The sequence below is a fragment of the Stegostoma tigrinum genome, chromosome 29 (assembly GCF_030684315.1).
Source record: "Stegostoma tigrinum isolate sSteTig4 chromosome 29, sSteTig4.hap1, whole genome shotgun sequence".
Classification (NCBI taxonomy): Eukaryota; Metazoa; Chordata; class Chondrichthyes; order Orectolobiformes; family Stegostomatidae; genus Stegostoma; species Stegostoma tigrinum.
The window spans coordinates 35,174,151-35,189,544 of NC_081382.1; the positions used below are offsets into that span (position 1 = coordinate 35,174,151).

A 15,394-nucleotide genomic window follows, 5' to 3' on the forward strand; every position below is an offset into this window, starting at 1 on the left:
AAGAACAAACAGCTCCCATTCCTGAACGTCATAGTGAAACGCAGGACCAATGGGGAATTCCTAACAAAGGTGCACAGGAAAGCCACACACTTTGACCATGTACCGAATTTCAACAGCAACTACCCTAACACCCACAAATTAAGTTTGTGAAAACACAATTTAAATGGGCCATGACACACTAGGCAACACAGAACTATGCCAAAAAGAAGAAGAGTACCTCCTCCAAGTATTCAACAACAACAGATACTCAAACAATTGGGTCAGAAAATGCCTATTACACGAATGACACCAGGAAGATACTGCACGCCCCGAAACACTCATCATGCTACTTTACACCAAGAACACATCCAAACTGACCACAAGGCTTCAGAGTAGCACACAAACCTACAACAACCCTGCACCAATTGCTAACCCAAACCAAAGACCTGTTACCCTCTACGGACTGACCAACGTCATATATAAGATCCCCTGCAAAGACCATGACAAACATTACATTGGACAGACAGGAAGAAAATTGGCCACAAGAGTATGCAAACATCAACTAGCAACAGAAAGAGATGACCAATACTCGTTCATCTTCCTTCCACATGCATAAGGAAAACCACTAGTTTGATTGAGACAACACCAGGGTCCTGGGACAGGCCAAGCAGAGATAAGCATGGGAATTCCTAGAGGCCTGGTTCTCCACTAAGAAGGTCATCAACAAACACATAGAACTAGACCTTCAATATACTCCACTGTGAAGGAAAACCGGAAGTGAGGTAACCCAGCTCAACGGACACCAGAGTTTAAATACCAGGTGGGAAAACACAACAGTACTTAATTGGAAGCTGTACTGATGTCGTTACCCAGCAGGGTAATGAAACATCTGCGGAACAATGAACCAGCTTGGTGAGCCAATCAACCACAAAAGTAGGAGCAGTGTAGGCCCAGAGCCCAGGGTTCAGTCAAGTGGACTTTAGTGGTGGATTAATTGACATTGGGGTTCTATGAGTCACCTCCTGTTTGCCATTCAGTGACATATCAATAAGTCATGTCTGTGGTTTTAATGTGAAATCAGGTGAGGCTGTAAATGGCTTTCTGGTTGATTAACTGGCCACCCATGTGTTGTGGTTTCTTGAGTCAAATTGCTAAAAATATGGATCAGGCTGATACTTGCAATATTCATTTTTGTCAGCCTTTTCTTAACACTTCACTGTTGTAAATATGTTGGCTCTGAATAGACAATGATTTCGTGGATTTGGCCAACCTCCATTGTCTTATCTGAAAGCCTGTTGATTATCATAGATCAAAGAACAACAGGTGGTCTTATATACTTTGGCCCCAAATTGCATGTTATGCTTATACTCAGTGTATAAATCGTCACCCTGTTTTTCATCTAATAAATGCTCACATAGCATCACACTTGCGTTAGAAATTGGCCTCAATTTTTAAGCTCAGACATAAATAAATGTTTAGAATTTTACGCAGCTTTCAAATCAGCACATGGGATCAAACGTAACCCTTATGTTGCCAAAATGATGTTCGGTAATTTAGAACTCACCCACATGGAGCAGAGCAGTCACAGGTGTTCAATCAACAAAAGAGATTCTGTGGCAAAAATAATTTATACAAAGCTAGTTTATGGCTACAAGTCATAACATTTGCAAATAACAGTGCTGCAATCAGGAAATTCCGTGTTACTGAAAAACTGATGTGAGGATGGAAGAGGGAATCTGCTGTGAGGAAGGTGCCCTGGATAAATGTGCCATAGAAGCAGGAACCAGCCACTAGTTCGGTGTTCAGAAGCATGTATTGAAATAGTTCTTTGGAAGTCATCAGAATGGCTGTAGTGTCACCAGAAACACAGTGTGCATCAAGACACTGAAGTAAGCCACTCAAACCGTGAGTCCAGCAAAATTTTCTGCAGCTGCTTTATAGAAGAAAAATACCTTGTGCTGCAGCAGAAGACCAAAATTTCTCTGAGATAACTAAATATTTCCAGTGATTCATTATTGGACATTGGCAAAAGTTTACATGAACATTATTTCACATTTTCAACATGTGCAAAATCTTATCAAGTTCTGTATGCTAAGCAGCTAAACATTCAAGTAGTAGAAAATCCACTTCAGTGGTTAGAGAGGAAGTTGATTAGTTGTGACTCTGAAACTGAAAGTGCCAGATTTTGTTTAGAGTGGGATCCTTTCAGTGATGCCATAGCCAAAGTCACTCAGGATTAATTCGATGAGCTCTATGTCAGAGCAGAAAATGATAATTTTTTATTAAATCATTAAGTTGTAATTCAAATTATCCTTGAGTTATTTCATTAAATAGAATGTGACACGTTGATCTAATTTGAATTGGACCAATATTATGACATTTTTCATGTTTTAGGATGGTGATCACCTGTACAAATATCAGCAGTTCACACATTATACTTGGTACATAAGTCAATTTCTGTTTTTGAAAAGCTTCTTCAAAATTCTGTCATACACGGTGATCTATGGGATATTAACATGACTCTGAGACTTGCTGACCAGCCCTCGTTGAAATGTTTGATTTAAATTTATATGTGTAGAAAGGGATGCGTAAGATAGACTAAAAATCACTTGTGCAATCTTCGTTCACTGCTGTTAACCTTTTTTTTCCACAGAACCGCCTCCTTATGTGAAAACCCCTCAAAACGTCTCAGCATTCCCTGGGGATCAGGTGGTCCTGACATGCAATGTTCTTGGAAGCATTCGATATAACATTACCTGGATGCGAGATGGAACTGAGCTTCAGGATGACAATGAGAACATTACTCCTTTGAGAAACTCGTCATTAGCATTTTGGAATGTGCAGTCAGAGAATGCTGGACGCTATGAATGTGTGGCAGCCAATATGCAGGGATCAAGTCGTGCTTCTGTGTGGTTGTTTATCTCCGGTTAGAGTGAATTTTGATAATGTCTATATTTGGTTGTGTAAAATGGATATGATTCATTTTCACTTCTTTCCTGAAGGCTACTAAACAAATTGGACAATTGAGTATACTTGGTATTGTAACATCAACTAAAAGATTTAAGAATTTTTACTTGATCTCTTTGGGAAAAGAGGAGATTTTGAGGAAACCTGATTTAAAGTTTGGGTGGAATAATTCAAGTAAATTGCATAATGTGACAGCTTAAAAATAAGGAATGATGAAATAGGAAGAACACTGGGTAGACCATTTGCTTTAATATTAAATGGAATAATTTGGTGTAATAAATCACCAGGGAAAGCTATGGATAGAGGTTTGAGAATGTGAAAGATTTCTTGACAGGTTGTTGGATGAGCTTGAAACATTAGTTGGCTGTGCATGCTATTTCTTCCCTTTTGTTTTTCTTTTAAGAACAAGTATTTTCTTTCGCTTTTTGTGTTGTGACGGAATTTACTGAAAAGTTAACATCTTTAATGTTAAGCAGCCATTCATGTTACCCTTATTTTGAATATCCTCAGAGGTGACGGGAGGCACTGTACCTTTCCCTGGAACTTGCTGCAACTTTTCACATTAGACTTGCTGTATTGAGATGCTAAAAGGTGAAACAAATGGGAAACAAAAGCCAAATCCTAGAGATAACAAGGTGTAGAGCTGGATGAATACAGCAGGCCAAGCAGCATCCTCTCATGCTGCTTGGCCTGCTGTATTCATCCAGCTCTACCCCTTGTTATCTCAGATTCTCCAGCCTCGGCAGTCCCCACTATCTCCAAATCCCAGAGATGTTGTAAATCTGAAATACAAACATTAAACGTGAGAACGTTTTCTAATGACAGGTCACAGACCTGAAATGCTGGCTCTTTTCCTTTCTCCGCAGATGCTGCCTGACCTGAGTATTTTCAGCATCTTCTACTTTTATTTTACGTAACAAAACGACACAGTAATTTTGATGTATTTTGAATTCATGTATTTATTTACAGATCCCCCACATGTTACTGTCAGTCCCAGCTTGCAGAACTTTCTGAGGGCAATGGAGGTCCAGATACACTGCACTGTCACTGGTTACCCTGATCCTGAAGTTGTCTGGAATCACAAGGATACACTTGTGATGAATAATGATAGGCAAGTGAATTGGAATTTAACCATAATTCATTAAAGTGCTTTCCTGTTGTGAGTGAGTGAGCGGTGGGGATTATGTTGTGGTTGTGTGCCTCACACAGGAGTACAATAGGAGATTAAGCTCAACAATAGCTACTGAACAACTTCCCCAATGTGTCTGGCAGCATCTGTGAAGGAAAGAAAAGAGTTAATGTTTGCGTCTGACGACCCTTCCTCAGAACAGATGAAGTTCTGAGGAACAGTCATCGGACCCGAAATGTTAACTCTTCTTTCCTTCGCAGATGCTGCCAGACCTGCTGAGCTTTTCCAGCAACTTTGTTTTTGTTCCTGAATTACAGCATCTGCAGTTCTTTCAATTTTAAATTCCCCAATGTGCTGGATCTGAATGGGAGGCCCAGGGTTCATAGCTTGGACTCTGATGGTGTGACAAAAGCAGCAGTGCAATAATTGATATGACCAGGAAGAGTCACCTTCTACTCTCTGCTAAAGTAACTCAATTAGATGCCGACCCTTACATTTCTCTGTAAGCATGCAGTTTTTTTTTCTCCCCCACTCAGTTATTAACTTCCCCTTTGAAAGACATAGCTTCTGCTTGATAGAAGACGTTTTTGGAGAACATTTCTGGGGTGGGATGCATCTTTGATGATATTGGCAGCCTTTCTGCAGCAATGAGATGTGTAAATGGAGTCAGTAGATAAGTTGATTTCTATGATGGTCTGGGCTGTGCATACCATCTTCTGCAGTTTCTAACAGTCCTGGGCAGAACAGTTGCCATACCAGGCCGTTATGTACCCAGACAGTCTGCTTTCTCTGGTGCATCTGTGAAAGTTGGTGAGGGTCCTTGTGGACATGCCAAGTTTCCTGAGGTGCCTGAGGAAGAAGAATCATTTTTGTGCCTTCTTGACCATTGCATCTGTGTGGGAGGTCCAGGACAGTTTGTCAGCTATCGCCACTCCTAGGAACTTGACGCTCTCAACCCTGTCAGCCTCCACTCTGTTGACGTGGATGGGGGTGTGTTCTCTTGCTTTCTTTCTGAAGTTGATTATCAGTTCTTTAGTTTTGCTGACATTGAGAGAGATGTTCTTATCATTGCACCGCGTCACCAAGCCATCTCCTTTCTGTATTCTGACTTATCATTGTTTGATATCCGTCCTGCCACGGTGGTGTTGTCAACAAACTGTTCGATAGCATTCATTCAGAATTTGGCTACACAGTTGTGGATGGAGTTGGTCATACAGTGCCTCAAGCCAACTCTGCTATTCAATCAGATCATATCTGATCAGCTATCTTAGTTCCACTTTCCTGTATGTCAGCTGAAGCTGTTTTCATCGGCCAGTCTTGGGCAGCCAAAGTGTCTGTCCATTTCCAGTGATAGCAACTTTCGCCATGAAAATTGGAGTCCTATGATGTACAAGCCATGACCATCTTCAACAAGAGAGATTCTTCCGACTTCTGCTTGACATTCAGTAACAGTTCAGAATGCTCAGACATCAACATCCTCAGTGGTACATCATTGATCCAGTTAAGTTTCTGGTCAGTCATGTAAATAAATGACTATAAGTGCATGTCTAAGGTTAAATATTCTCCAAGGGTCCAGTTACCACCTGCAAGGCACAAGTTGCAGGTATGATGGGATAATCTCCGCATCCTTGTTAAGTGCAGTTCAAATGACATTAAGGTCAGACCAGCTTGCTTGATTGGCGACTTCTCTTTCCACCACATTAAAAATTTACTCCCTATATAATGCTGGCAGCTGTGTATTCCATTTAAGATGCAATGCAAAATTTTTTCAAGCCTTCCAAACGTACAACTTCCACCAACTAGACAAACAGGGTAGCAGATGCATGGAAACAACACCAACTTAAAGTTTGTCTTTTAAGTCAGCGCCATCCTGACTTGATACAATCTTGCCATATCTTCATTGTTGCTGGATCAAAAGTTTGGAACTCGCTGCTTGCACCCGCAGAAGATTGACTGCAGAAGTCAAGAAAACGTGTCACCACCTTGTCAAGGGCAATAGGAACCTCAGTGACAGCATTTCTTGTGAACAAATTAAAAAGAAAGGATCCTGGTTGAAATTGTGGCCAGAACTTATCAAGTTGCGCTTTTTTCCACTGCTGATAGGGCTAGAAAGGTCATGAAAAGACAAACCATAAATTATTTTTGGGGTCCCAGGAGAGAAGGAATGCTCTTGTGCCACCCGAGATACTAACTGGTTCCTTCACTCCACATCTTTCTTGCTAGTGTTTTATGGTCCCCTTAGCCCTCCTTGTTCTTGCCAACGTACCCCTTCCCTACCAGTGTCCCAAGAAACTGATATTCCTGTGGCCTAAAACTGGTCAGCTACCATAAGAAGACTCATAGTCTAGTTGAAATAAGACTTGGGCTTCAGTTATGCAACAGCCTGTTTTTGTTGGTAAAGTGGATTGCTTTGTATACTCTGCTGGGATTAGTCACATACACAATAACAGGTTGTTGTACAATGGTTAGGTTAAAGATTATTTCACTTGCCAAGAGCTCATCTTTATTTGGTAGCTTCTGCTAGTCTTTTGTAATCATCAACACTTACTAAGCGTTACTAAATTTAATTGCAGTACCTAATGATATTTTTGGCAGATTGGTTCTAACTGTTAGTGATGTGGCTCCTATCAAAAGGCTTCTTTCATCCAAGTCTGCAGTACACGTGACAGATAACATTTAATATGAGAAGTGATATATTTTGGTTGTGAGCAAAAGCAATAAAACTAAATGTAAACTGTGTACACTTACCATGTAAAAGTTTTTAAACTTACTTGTCTTAGAAGGGCTTAGTAAAGTTTTACTAAATTGATTTCTAGGATGAGACCACTGATCTAAGTGTAGAAATTTAGTAGATAGGGTCTATATTCTCTGGAGTTTCGAAGGATCAGTAATCTCATTGTGACACTAAAGTTTTAATGATTTAAATATTAAGAGACTAGTTCCCTTAGCTAGCAAATGTCAAAATAGGAGGCATGGTCTCAGGATAAGGGTTTGGCCATATAAGACTGAAAAGAGAAAAGAATGTCTTCACTTAGAAGGTTGTGAATCTTTAGAACTCTCCACCATAGATGTTTCTGTGTATTGAGCTGTTGACAATTTTTAAGAACATAGAACAATACGGCACAGAACAGGCCCTTCAGCCCTTGATATTGCGCCAACCTGTGAAAAAATCTAAGCCCATCCCCCTACACTATCCCATCATCATTCCTATGCTTATCCAAGATGAAGCTCATGAGACAAGGACACTGAGGGAATGAAGTGATATCGAGTTATGGCAGCAAACTTGACTTGGGTTGAAATGTGGAATAAGCCTGAGGGGCTATATGGCCTACTCCCGTTCCTATTTACTGTGTTCCTAAATTTAAAAAGTGCAGGAACAGCGAAATCTGGAGGTGTTGTGTATTTTTTGCAAATTAACTTCAAAGGGATTAGCCTGAATTGGTCTGAAAATTTAATTAACCTTGCATTAAAATGGGACTATACACTGGCACAAGTGATAAAGCTTTGTACAATGCAGGATTAGAAGATGAAGTGCAGCATCACCTATGCGTACACAGTCTTTGATAGTAACATAGATATTACTACTGTGTGTGGAAACACCAGTGGATGTATGAAGTGAAGTCAATGAGCCAGTGAGCTCTTTAAAAAAAAAGCTTGTTTCTCTTCAAACCTTTATCAAACCTGTTCTATAACTGGACGCAGCCGAAACAAAACTAGTAATTAAAATGTGTTACAAAATTCACATCAACACATACAAAAGGCCAACAATAACCAGTTTGAATAAAGAAAGTTGGCTAATAATAATAAACAATTTAGAGCACTGACAGAAAATTTGGCCAGTGAAATAGGTGCTTACATTGATAAAGTAAAGATGGCCAATTTGTAATACAATCTTTAAAAAAATATATAAATAGTAGGAATAACAGGAAATTATTTATGATCCTGAGGAAAAGCTTTACTAATATGTTGTTCTTAACAAAATTGCACCATTGCCCAGTGTTTTTGGCAAGCATAACTTTTGGGAATAATTACTTCTACTGCATTAATAGCATGGATGTGTTCAGACTCAAGAGAAATTACAACTGGCTGCTATTCTTGGCTGTGAATCTGGCTACTGGTATCTTAATATCAGAACAGGCATACCACTGAAACTTCTCACTTTGATAAGGTGTTTTTCTTCTTAGCAGTTGCTTCTCCTTACTAAGAATGAATGTAATTTTAAAAAAAGGTCAAACTGAAAATTTATTCAACTTTGCTGTGTTGGTACAGAGTTCAAACTGAACATCAGCTAAATTGTTTTATGATAGGCCAGACAAAACACCCAAAGTTTGGTGGTGTATCACTGTATTTACAGGGCCCCTGGCACTTTTCTGGTGGTGGTGAGGTGTCTGCTGGCTACTTGGAGGCAGTCTCACTGTGACAGTCCGAGCTTTCATGTTCCATAAGAAGGATCATGGGCAGAAAGAAAAGCCCCTCATTCTCCAACGCTCCCTGAGAAATAGGATGCACCTAGTGGTGTTTCTGTTCTTTTCAGTTTAAAACAAAACTTACCTCTCCATTCTGAGGTGACTACAAGATATGCTTGCCTAATCAGCAACCATCTCTCCCAGTGGAGCTGCCTAGGCTTCAAATCTGCCAGCCTGCTGATTAAGCTAACAACATCATGAGCTGATCTGCTTTATTTAATTGGTTGTCAGGCCTGTAGGTGGCCAATTAGAAGCTGCCTCTATTCAAATCATGAAGCAGTCAGCTGCTGACAGATATGGACCTGGGACCTCCATTTCGTCCAACATTTGAGATCCTAAAACACAACCCCTATAAAGATCAACCACTATATTTCAGGGTCTAGGCCTGAAACATCAGCTTTCATGCTCCTAAGAGGCCTGCTGTGTTTATCCAGCTCCACACTTTGTTAACCACTATATTCTGTTTTGTCCATACTCTGCACTTGCAGTTGTCTGAAATGCAAAATTTAAACTACAACTTTTATTCACCACTAAGGATTCTTCCAAATCACTGCTGAATGCATTGAAGGCATTTAGCATCGGTAACTGCAATGTGAGTGGTTTGTGGACATTTTCCTGCCTGTTCACTGTGCAGTTTGGTGTGGAAGAAAGAAGGAAGGGAAAGCTTGGAACACCTGATCTACCAGGCATCTCATATGTGGAGGCAAATATTGAAAATTTAATTCAGAAAAATACACTTGCACTGTATGGGGAGTTTCCCCTAAGTGAGCATTTGATACTTAGAACTGTGGCCTGGTAAATCATCCTCTCTTGAAAGAAAATGGGTCTGAAATTCTATATTTGATAGAAATTTCCCAACTTAGGAACTCAAACAAAGTAATTATTTGTCAGGATTATCGAGGTAAAATACCCACTGCATGCCTATTGAATTTCTCTGTCTCTCATTTTGTTTGAAGCACCGATCAGCTCTTAAAGGAACTTTACATGAACACACTATTTATCTGTGAATGACAGCTATTTTCCGGTGTATCTTTGGGCCAAATCCAATGTTTACGCTTTGTTTTGCCTGAGGTAGTGGACACTAGTTCACATCCACTTAAAATGATTGTGACTCTCCTTTGTGTCTGGGTGAACGTATTATTTGCATTCTGTTCATTTCTCTCTCTCAGGTTTGTCATCAATGATTCTGGTACTTTAATAATAAAAGAAGCTGTCCCAAAGGATGCTGGGAGTTACATCTGCCTTGCATCAAATTCGGTTGGAACAGACAAAGGAGAAGCAAAGTTGAAATACTTGGGTAAGGGGAGCAAATGTGGCACGAACCTGGATGAACGAATCCAAACTACTAATGTCATCAAATCCACCTTCAGACAGCGGAAGAGGGAGATGATCTGATTTCATGTACTTACTCAGATTTTGGGCTGCAGAAAAATAGATCAGGAGAAAGGTTGTCTTAGGGATATGTGAAACTTGTAAGACTGTATGAGGGCTTGGCAGGGTGGATACTGAGACGATGTATCCCCTTGTGGGGAAGTCTAGAATTAGGGAATGTAGATTAGGATACTGATTGTGGATGATCAGCCATGATCATAATGAATGGTGGTGCTGGTTCGAAGGGCCGAATGGCCCACTCCAGCACCTATTGTCTATTGTCTATTCAAAATGTAGAGTCTTCTAATTAAGATGGAGATGAAAAAGATGATTTTCACTTGGATAATCATTAGTATTTGGAAGTGTCCCCCGATTGAGCAGTGGAAATTGAGGTCAGTAATTGAATATATTTGAAGTTGGGTTAAACTACTTTTTTTTAAAGGAGTCAAAGGTTATGGGGGACAGACAGGAATGTGGAGTTCAGGCCAAAATCAGATCAGACATGATTTCACTGAACGACAGTGCAGGCTTGAGAGGCTGGATATCCTAATGCTGTTCCTATTTCTTAAGATGTTAATATATTTTTCTTTAAGTAGTAATGATATTAATCGTTGCTAGTGCCTGGAAGGTACGTGTGTGCTCTGCCTGAAAACAGTTCTTTAACTCATTGTCTGATAATGCTTCATGCTGAGCTGTTTTCTTGGCAGGTATTTTGTTAGTGTTTGTGTTGCCATCACCTTCCATCCTCAGGTGTAGGGTTGGAAGGATGTCCCAAGTCTACCTCAGGCAGAGAGGCAATTGAACATGTGCTTTTGCCATAATTCTAAGCCATCTAACCAACCAGTTCCAGGATATGGGATGCAGAACAATTCTAGACATATTAGATTATAGGGTGCGATTTCTTATTGTTTTCAGTATTTGTGATCCAGAGCCTATTCTAACCAATTTGTGTCTGCACATCTACAGAGATCCCTACAATCACTGTGTCAAAACCAGTGATACTCGCTGTGGTTACAGGTGTTGCATTGCTGGAATGTCAAGCTGCAGGAGTCCCACAGCCTGAGGTCAAATGGTACAAAGGTATTGACAACTCAATCAGTGGAGGAGGTTCCTGTAAACCATTCACAACCTGCTGCTGTTACACTGGTAGTTGAGTGAGTAACTTAACATCTGTGCCAGTAAAATATAAAAACGCAACACTGTGCTTGGCACGTTAAGTGAACAAATCTTCAGAATATTGAAGAATACTAGGGATAGATGAGTTAGCAGAATACTCATGTTACTCAGGTTTATGGTGATAATACTGCATTACTCAAACTTAGTCAAAGTAAAGTATTGCTTAGGGTCATCCCAGAGAACAGAACTGCTTGGGGTCATTTTGTAGCATAACATTATTAAGGATCATTCCAGAGTACATTATTGCTTAGAGTTTATCTGAAATTTAGTATTACTCCGGGTCATTCCAGAATACATTATCGTTCAAGGGCAATCTGGAACACAGCGTTACTCAGGTCATTTCAGATTACTGTATTGTTTGGAGACAGTCTGGATACAGAAGTTCCTTTCTGTGCAGTGAGTGATTATGATCTGAAATGCATTTCATAAGAGTGTGATTGAGGAAGATTCAAGGGGAATTATCTAACGGGTGGAAAAAATGTTTATGGTTAAAGGAAAATATAGGGGAATTGGATGAACCGATTTCATATTAGGGAGATAGCGTGGACACAGTTCATCTAGCAAGCTTTGTTGACTTGTTGTGCAAGATCTGAAGCCTTTTGATCAAGCATGAAGTAATTAGGGAGTGAGAATCTTTCCCAGGCAGTAGTTTGTGGAGGATTGAAAGCAAACCACCAATTTAAGTGGTGAGAGCTGCATTCAATAGGAAGGAAAACAAATAATTTCAAACATTGACAGGATTCTGCTCAAAAGAGCTTTTTGTAAAAAACATAAAAAAATCCTTGTGCATAATGATGAGACTGAACTGTATTTTTGAGCAGGTGGTCTGGAGCTGGCCCTTGTACCATTTACAGAAATTGACCCAGTTCATGGTACACTGAGGATAAGGAAGGTGCAGCAGGTGGATGCTGGAGAATATACTTGTGTGGCTAGTAATGAGGCTGGCACCTCCTCTGCCACAATAATGTTAGATGTTGGCTGTAAGTTACAATCCACTCATTTTGACAAGTCTTCACAAACCGGTTCTCTGTTGTTATTGTGTAACTAATAATTGAAGATGTTGTAGATTTTAGTAAGCTGTCTTTGATGTATTCCTACCTCCTTTTTCTTAGCTGCCCCTCTGTTCTTGGAGATGCCCTCTGATGTCTCTGTGGCTATCGGCAAGAATGTGACGTTGCCTTGCAGTGTAGTTGGGGAGCCAATTCCACAGATCACCTGGCGACGTCTTGACGGACAACCCATCTTCACCAATGTTGATTCAATGGGCTTTGTCAGCCAACTAGAGACAGGCAGCTTGTTCATAGAGAGTAAGTATAGGAATTTTGTAACACCTTTGTCAAATAACAAATGCTGATTAACAACCCATTTGACTTTAGTGATGTTATTTTAGCCATGTGTGCTCACGAAACATTTAATGTCTGTGTAGTGTCATGGAAAACATCTACCACCATTCAGTGAACAAGAAAGGAAAACCATCTGTCAGTTTCTTGCACATGGACCTAGCGTCTGAGCTCAACAGTTAAAAATGCCAATTGGTATCTTCTTTCTGTTAATTTGCTTTGTTTTTGTGCCCAATACAATGGATTCTTATATTGATCCATTTGTTGAACAGAATCTCTGATCTCCAAGGACCCATTGCAGCAGAAAAAACATAGTAGGTCAGCACCTTACTAGTTAGGGACCGCCTAACGTGAGGTGGTGGTGGCTAACCAGTAACACACAGTGGTCCCTTACACATCAGAGATAGCCTGTGGCATCCATTTTGTATGCTGATCAAGTTCTGTCTTCAGTGTAATGTTAATACACTGCTATGAAACTGGAGGGTTCTCTCCAGGCTGCTAGCCTGATTTAGAATTTCAGGAGATCCTGCCCAAATTTTAGGATATCCATCTCGACCTCTCCATTTGAGTCTAAAAAAATGCAAAACACTACATTTGGAAACAGCTTGGTAGCAGGAGTTGCAGGGAAGGTGTGATATTTAGAAATCACTCCAAATTTGGACTCTACTCCAGCTTTCTTTTGCCCTGTCGTTCTTTGAGATCATGGCTGTTGTGCCCTGTGCCTCAATTCCTCTTTCATACCGGCTCCTCATGGCCCTCAGCTACTTGATAGATGTTTGATTACTCTAGGTCAAGTCAGCGTAAGGAGGAAGGAAGTGATGGGTATTCTAAAAGGCATTAAGATGGACAAGTCCGCAGGTCTGGATGGGATCTATCCCAGGTTATTGAGGGAAGCAAGAGAGGAAATAGTTGGGGCCTTAACAGATATCTTTGCAGCATCCTTAAACATGGGTGAGGTCCTGGACGACTGGAGAATTGCTAATGTTGTCCCCTTGTTTAACAAGGGTAGCAGGGATAAATCCGGGTAGTTATTGACTGGTGAGCCTGACGTCAGTGGTAGGGAAGCTGCTGGAAAAGATACTGAGGGATATTATCTATTCCCATCTGGAAGAAAATGGACTTATCAATGATAGTCAACATAGTTTTGTGCAGGGAAGGTCATGACTTACCAACTTAATAGAATTCTTTGAGGACATGACAAAGTTGATTGATGAGGGAAAGGCTGTAGATGTCATATACATGGACTTCAGTAAGGCGTTTGATAAGGTTCCCCATGGCAGGCTGATGGAGAAAGTGCAGTCACATGGGGCCCAGGGTGTGCTAGCTGGATGGATAAAAAACTGGCTAGGCAACAGGAGATGGAGAGTAGTAGTGGAAGGGGGTTTCTCAAATTGGAGACCTGTGACCAGTGGTGTTCCACAGGGATCTGTGCTGGGACCACTGTTGTTTGTGATATATGTAAATGATTTGGAGGAAGGTGTAAGAGGTCTGAGTAGCAAGTTTGCAGATGACAGGAATATTGGTGGAGTAGCAGATAGTGAAGGGGACTGTCAGAGATTACAGCAGAATATAGATAGATTGGAGAGTTGGGCAGATAAGTGGCAGATGGAGTTCAATCCGGGCAAATGCAAGGTGATGAATTTTGGAAGATCTAATTCAAGAGCAACCTATACAGTGAATGGAAAAGTCCTGGGGAATATTGATGTACAGAGAGACCTGGGTGTTCAGGTCCATTGTTACCTGAAGGTGGCAACGCAGGTCAATAGGGTGGTCAAGAAGGCACACAGCATGCTTTCCTTCATCGGACAGGGTATTGAGTAGAAGAGTTGGCAGGTCATGTTACAATTGTATAAGACTTTGGTTTGACTGCATTTGGAGTACTGCGTACAGTTCTGGTCGCCACGTTACCAAAAGGACGCGGATGCTTTGGAGAGGGTGCAGAGGAGGTTCACCAGGATGTTCCTTGGTATGGAGGGCGCTAGCTATGAAGAGAGGTTGAGTAGATTAGGATTATTTTCATAAGAAAGATGGAGATTGAGGGGGGACCTGATTGAGGTCTACAAAATCAGGAGGGGTATAGACAAGGTGAATAGCAAGAAGCTTTTTCCCAGAGTGGGCGGCTCAATTACTAGGGGTCATGAGTTCAAAGTGAGAGGAGGAAAGTTTAGGGGAGATATGTGTGGAAAGTTCTTTACACAGAGGGTGGTGGGTGCCTGGAGCGCATTGCCAGTGGAGGTGGTAGACGCAGACCCGTTAGCGTCTTTTAAGATATATCTGGACAGGTACATGGATGGGCAGGGAGCAAAGGGATACAGACCCTTAGAAAATAGATGACAGGTTAGACAGAGGATCTGGATCGGCGCAAGCTTGGAGGGCCAAAGGGCCTGTTCCTGTGCTGTAATTTTCTTTTCTTTGATATTTCAAAAATCTGTCTGCCTTGCCTTTAAATAGTTTTAGTGATCTAATCTCCAGAATTCTCTGGAGTACAGAAATCCAGGAATTTGCTATTCTCTGGGAGTCTAATTTCCTTTGCATCTCAGTTAGAAATACATGTCCCCTTATTCTGAAACCATGTTCTTTAGTTCAAGATTCCCCCATATAGTTGAAGCATCTTCTCCACATCTATTCTGTCAAGCTCCCTCATTAAATTTTCATTACAGTCATCCCTCATCCTTCTAAACTCTGATGAATAAAATCCTACGATGTTTAGCCATTCTTGATAAGTCAACCCCTCAATCTCAGAAAGCAGCCGGGTCCGATGCTAATATATCCTTTCTTAAAACGGATCAACACTATATCCAAAAAACTGGGTCAGAAGATGCCTACACGAACAACATCAGAAAGATACTACATGCTCCGACACACTCATCACACTACCCTACATCAGGAACACATCGGAACTCACCACAAGACAACTACGACTGCTGGGCATCAGAGTGGCACACAAGCCCACATCAACCCTACGA

General features: G+C 40.9%; 1 protein-coding gene across 1 annotated transcript in view; it reads left to right on the forward strand.

The window, feature by feature from the left end:
* LOC125465267 (hemicentin-1-like) overlaps positions 1–15,394 on the forward strand; it is a 434,244-nt gene that overhangs the window by 131,749 nt on the left and 287,101 nt on the right. The window contains exons 11-16 of the mRNA XM_048558547.2: positions 2,633–2,905; positions 3,916–4,057; positions 9,711–9,838; positions 10,879–10,992; positions 11,910–12,068; positions 12,201–12,395. Coding sequence (XP_048414504.2) covers positions 2,633–2,905; positions 3,916–4,057; positions 9,711–9,838; positions 10,879–10,992; positions 11,910–12,068; positions 12,201–12,395 — 1,011 coding nt within the window. The remainder of the gene's footprint in view (positions 1–2,632; positions 2,906–3,915; positions 4,058–9,710; positions 9,839–10,878; positions 10,993–11,909; positions 12,069–12,200; positions 12,396–15,394) is intronic.